General features: G+C 35.5%; 1 protein-coding gene across 1 annotated transcript; it reads right to left on the bottom strand.

Annotated features, from left to right (window-relative positions):
- Nucleotides 1-4,713: 4,713 nt before the first annotated feature.
- LOC101849194 (E3 ubiquitin-protein ligase SP1-like) lies at nt 4,714-6,052 on the bottom strand. The gene is made up of 3 exons (XM_013080743.1): nt 6,047-6,052; nt 5,497-5,716; nt 4,714-4,934 (listed from the first exon to the last, which is right to left on the bottom strand). The coding sequence occupies exons 1-3, from the start codon at nt 6,050-6,052 to the stop codon at nt 4,714-4,716; spliced, it is 447 nt and encodes a 148-aa protein (XP_012936197.1).
- Nucleotides 6,053-6,084: the final 32 nt, after the last annotated feature.

Raw genomic sequence — 6,084 nt, 5'->3', positions numbered from 1 at the left:
CATCCCTTCTTTCTTTTTCTAATGCTTTTGTCTCTCTGATTTCCTCTTTAACTTCCCTTCATTACTCACTCACTCACACACACTCCTATACACACATACACTCCTATACATACTCATACACACACACTTTATCGCTATCATACGCACAATATGTGCACATACATGCACACACTCTCAGACCCACGCACATTTCTGCTGGGAAACAGAGAGTCAAGAGTGATTATTACCAACATCACAAAGAAATGAAAAACAGATATATGTACAGCTACCACTCGGTAAGACAATAGCGAGTAAGCAATATTGCTACATTAAAAGATTATTAAGACAAAATTTGAGTAAAGAGAAGCACACTGACACAGTAAGGGTCATTTAGTGCTGGGAAAAAATAAGGAGGACAGACAGAAACAACAAAAGGTAAGAAAAGAAATAGGACCTACTACAGCTGGCTTTTCAACCACCCAAAACAATTTTCTTTTTTCTCAGAGTCAATACAAAGGAAATCAATTTTTTAAGATAAGATAAGATAAGATAAGATAAGATAGAACTTTATTATCCCAGAGGGAAATTTTCCTTGGCTGTACAGGACCATAAAAACACATGCAGGTATACATTAAAAAATTTAAATCATATATATTACTCTCATTAAAATTCAATATGAAAGGAGAAGTAAAGCTGACAAAATGTACATTTACATCAAATGCATCATTCAACCATATGCAGGAATTTAAATACTAGACCTTTGGAGTTATATACAGATACATACTCTAAGAGCAACACACATCTATGCTCATTCTGACAAAAGCCTTATGCTAGATGGTAAAAAACTTCTTTTATATCTTTCTTTCTTTGTTTTTGGAGGTACATATCTGCCGCATTACATTTTGTTATGATAAAACAAGATCATCGACTAATCAAACAATGATAAACAGTTATTGCTATTTAAAGCATTTGTGGAAATCCACTCCTTGTCCCGAGATTGTGACTATAACAAATCACTGAGATATATTTCAGCAAGCACAGAGAGATTGAAAACTGTAAATGATCACCTGGGTACAGTGCAATATAAAGAGCATGGTATCACAAAATAGAATCATAAAGTTTCAGTTCAAAGAAAATTTACATATGTACCTTTGTCCTGACAGATGCACTTTGCATCCTGTAAAAAGAATTCCCCCCCCCTTTCCCTTTATTCCCAATACCGCCCCCCCCCCCCACCCCCCAAATACATGCCCCCACCCACCCACACATACACACACACAAGCAATTTGGGTCAAATATCAATCAAAATGATATGATGGTGACAAAAGTAAAATATGGGAAACAAGGAAGCAAAATGAATAATGTAGCGATGCTTAGTGTGACAAAGAAGAATATAAGCATAGTAAAAGTTGAATTGGAAATAGATATAAAAATTAGACTTCAACAAAGTAAAAATCAAGAATGGTTAAAGAAATGAGAATAACTTTACAAAACTCAGTTCAGTGAGAGGCAAATTAAGTACAGTGGAAACCATATATAACAGGCCTGGTAATAATGGATATCCAGTAATAACAGGGACTTCTAAAAATCCATATTTTTTCCTACTCTTTGTCTCTATTAAATAAAAAAGTTATCGGCGGCAATAACAGGACCTCATCGAAACCGAATAGATTATAGCAGGGACAAAGGCTCCTTAACAATGTGTAAAAAGTAAGGAGAGAGAGAGAGAGAGAGAGAGAGAGAGAGAGAGAGAGAGAGAGAGAGAGAGAGAGAGAGAGAGAGAGAGAGAGAGAGAGAGAGAGAGAGAGAGAGAGAGAGAGAGAGAGAGAGAGAGAGAGAGAGAGAGAAACACAGTAATGGAGCAAGCCTACGCAAGCTATGTCACTGTAAGCAAGAGAAGGCTGCAGTGTGCTGCAAACTTCGACCTAGCCCTAAGCCTAGCTAAATGCATACGTAATGCCATACGGCTAAAACCCCTGTTCGTGGGTACTTTGTGGCAAGGGAAACTACCCATGAATAAAAACAGCTAGATTAGTCCACAACTGCCCTTGCATTTCTGATTTAACAGGGATCTGATATAACAGGACTTATTCTCTGGTCGCACCATCCCTGTTATATCAAGTTTCCACTGTATAGACTGAAATGTCTGGAATATCATAGTAATGGCAGCAACGTTCTCAACCAAACAACTTTCAACAACATCACTAGAAACCCATTGACCTATATGAAGTCCAAAACCTCCATGTAATTACTTGAAAAAACAAAACATCTATAGCTAAATAAGATAAAAAAACTTAAGCCATAAATCTGGGCACAGATATAGACAATTATGCTTGTAATCCTAATTAATGTCTTTCAAACAAAAAAGTAATGCGCAAATAAAATGACCTCAATAAAAACTATCTGAATCCAAAGAACCCTAAACTCTAAAATTCTTGTCCAAAAGTTTCCTTTGTTAACGACAATTCTACAGTTCCTAAAGAAGCACATACCCATGACCAAGAATGCTTGATAACCAGTGACACTGGTACTGATACTCACATTTAATTTTCTTTGTTCTCAGTGAACTGAAAACATCCTAAGAGACTTATCCACTAAGACTTTTTTAAAATGAAAACCATTTGTACCCCACAACAGTCTGTACTTTCTAAACTCATTTTTTTTTCCAAAATAAGATATTTCACAAACCTCGAAGATATTTTTAAAAATCAGATTTAATTTAGAAAATTCAAGATAATAAATTTAAAAAAAAAAGATTTCTGTTCCAAATAAATCAGACGTTGTATATGCCAAACACACACATGCTTGCTCTTGTCTGAGCTTGTTAAACACCAATACAGAGTTCATTAAAACACAGTTGCATAGATCCATATTGCTACAATAATGTCTTAATAGATAAATCCCGTTTGAACATTCCTAGGTAAAAATATTTATAACTTTCAGTTTAAAAATAACAATTTTGCCTTTCAGAAAAAAACATGTTTTATCAAGTAAAGGGAAAAACAAACAGAGCTCCAAGGGTAAGTTACAAACGTACAGAAATATATTATTTTATACTGTTCCCCCTCACATAAAGGAGTCCTGCAAGTTCACCCGAGACTTTCAAAGTCATCATGACTAATTAAAACAGAAATGTTAATAAATCGTGTAAGTGTAAGGCTTGGAGCTAACTAAGCTACTGGAAGAAAAACTAGACAAATGATTTGTAGCACTTTAAAATTTTTACTCATTCACAAAATTTCTAAGAATAGTGTGACAAATGGCACATTTTAAATAGTCACAAGTGCTGTTGATTATATACAATGACCCAAATTCTGAAGATATTTCTTTCATGTGTTGACTTAATATCCAGTATAAGTCAATATGGCAGTGTCATCACTTATAGGAGAAATGAACATTGGAACACATGTATACATCAAGAAAGATACAGAGCAACATAAACTTATTTAAAAAGACCTAAACAAGTATTAGAACAGGGTGTAAAACATGACAGTGGAAAAAACCAGAAGAAGTAAATTATAATACAATAATTCATTTTGCAAAGTCAAAGAGAATGAATTATCATCAATGCAAGCTTGCTTTAAAAAGTATAACAAGTTCTCATGAAAGTAAAAAGAAGAGTCTTGGCTCCAGCAGTATACACTCTTATCAGAAAACCACTCAAATAGATGTACACACATATCAACACTTGACACAAGTAGACTTTTTAAAAATATGCCTTGAAAATACACAAAACATTACAGTCACTTTACATATCATAGCTGCATACAGGGACAAACCGTACAATCCGCAAATTTTTAGCATGACATGGTATGGGTTTAAAATCTCTTTCAAGAAAGCAAAATTTTAATTGGCGGGACCTCTGAAGTAACCATTTATCTCAAACAGTACCAAGCCAATTTGGTAGAAAGCTTTGAAAACTCCCTAAACAATCCAAGTTCAAAAACAACTCATGAAGAAATGAGCCAGGGTCGTCTGCACCACAATCCAAAAACCAACTGAGCAGAACTGCAATAAATCATGGACATCTACAGTGTCTACCTCAGACGTTTACAGCAGGGACATATCCGAGATGTGGTGAAATACCAACAGGACTGTGTCACAATTTAAACTTTGAAAGGTAAATGTGGAATTGCCTCAGGAATTTTAAAAAAGTAGACAAAAAGACTTAGAAGAGAGTTGCTTTGTGCTTTAATATGAGAAAACTTTATCCCCATCAAGAGCTTCTATGAATTGTCTCCAACAAGTATTCAGCAAAAAAGAACTTTTTATATCAGTCATTCCCTGTCAAGACTTCATTTATCTCATTAATACCAAGCCACATAAACACTTTGCAACTCCATATAATGAAACCATTTGCAATTTTGCTCACACAGTCGGGAATTATCCCCATTGATAAAAACATCACATCAAAAGATGACCAGATACTATGATAGATGTATGCTTCACATTGTACCTGAGCACCTTACAAATATGCAGATGAACACAATAAAATCCAGCATTATGCTCAAGTCATGTATCTCTAGCTTTATGGGAGGCCAAACACTGTGTAATAAGGTTCTACTTACTGTCTGGGACTATTCACTTTCCTTTAGTAGAGATGGGGACAGTGCAGCTAATGTATACCACCTAAGAAAACAACATAACATAATAAATAAAAATAACATTATATTTGCATAACATCCTGTCTATTTTTAAAAGAACTTGCCAAACACCTAAGGTACAAGTCCTGATTTAAGACACATAGACTTTCTCCATGTCTGTGGTAAAACGTCGACAAATGGGGCATCGTCCGTCCAGTTTGGAGACACACAGAGCACAGCAGCACAGATGGTTACATGGACGCAGCAAGACCTGCATGGGTGCGTCAAGACACATCTGGCAAGTCACTAGATTTACGTCCTCGTTGCGACTGCTGTTCTGGCTTTCTCTTACATCAGGTTCTCCAGATTGCTCTGTAGAAACGAATAAAAGCGATCATGATATTGCATATTATGTCCACATGAAAAAAACCATAGCAATAAAAGGAAATTATGTAGAGACAATCAGAATGTAGAAATGGATCCACTTGGTTACAGAGTCAGAAAGCATATGTGCAGAACTGAGGGTAAAAGAAATGAATGAAGAGTGTCAAAACGTGATAGGCTTTGAGGAAACTTGTCAGCAGGTAAACATTTTCACAGCTGAAATCTTTGTTTGTTTGAAAAGTTTCATCTTTCTTGAGCATTTTGCACTTCATTTGGGAGCAATTGAGTCTTCCTGTAAAAAGTAATAGCAGCCTACAGCGGGGGCTACTCAGATTCAAACCCTCAATAGGACATTTTTTCAACTTGTGATTGAGGATTTTCATGGCTTGTGCTCAGGCCTATCAAAGATGGATAAATCGGAGGTCTCACCTTTTCAGTAAACTTACTGTTCTAAAATGGTTGTTTAAAATCCATACTATACTATTCTCAATGCAGACAACAAATAGGTTTGATAAAATTTATAAATAGAACAGCATGTCCGATAACATACCTTCTGCGTCAAAGTCACTTCTGTCCAGGGGAGCTGATTGAGGTCTTTGACGCTCCCGCATTTCTTGTAACTCTTGTCTCAGCATAGACAGTTGTAGATCTTTGGTGTGGAGAGCCTGGTCTTTCTTTTGTAATGCCTGGTCTTTCTTTTGTAATGCCTGGTCTTTCTTTTGTAATGCCTGGCGATTCTCTTCTATTACATGGTCTTTCTCTTCTAAGGCCTGTAAATGTAAATAGTGACCAAAAAAAAGACGATAGGACTGAAATGAGTAGTACAAAAAGGATGAAAAAACTTTTTACTTTTTATTAACACTTATTGTAATGTCATAAAAGAAAGGAGGATACTCCGATGCTTTGTATACACAGGGTCAAATTAGTTCCCATTTTTATAACAAGAGCAACAATGCACTCCCAAACTGCCCCAACTTACATTTCATGGATTTTTTATTTAAGGGAAGTAACCATTATAATACTGACAGACAACTGAGACTATTAGTAAGTAATAATAAAAAATACCCTGATTTTGAAACTCCGATTTTGAACAGGTTTACATTCATACTCACTTCATGAAAAAGCACAATTAGTGAAC

The sequence above is a fragment of the Aplysia californica genome, unplaced genomic scaffold (genome assembly GCF_000002075.1).
Source record: "Aplysia californica isolate F4 #8 unplaced genomic scaffold, AplCal3.0 scaffold00098, whole genome shotgun sequence".
NCBI lineage: Eukaryota > Metazoa > Mollusca > Gastropoda > Aplysiida > Aplysiidae > Aplysia > Aplysia californica.
Note: the sequence above shows the minus strand (reverse complement) of the source record. Positions and strands in the feature narration are given on the sequence as shown.

Excerpts from the sequence above, each read along its gene's own strand:
- LOC101849194 (XM_013080743.1), bottom strand. Across the intron at positions 4,935-5,496 it reads AAGTGACTTTGACGCAGAAG|AGCAATCTGGAGAACCTGAT; the intron begins GTATGTTATCGG and ends TCGTTTCTACAG.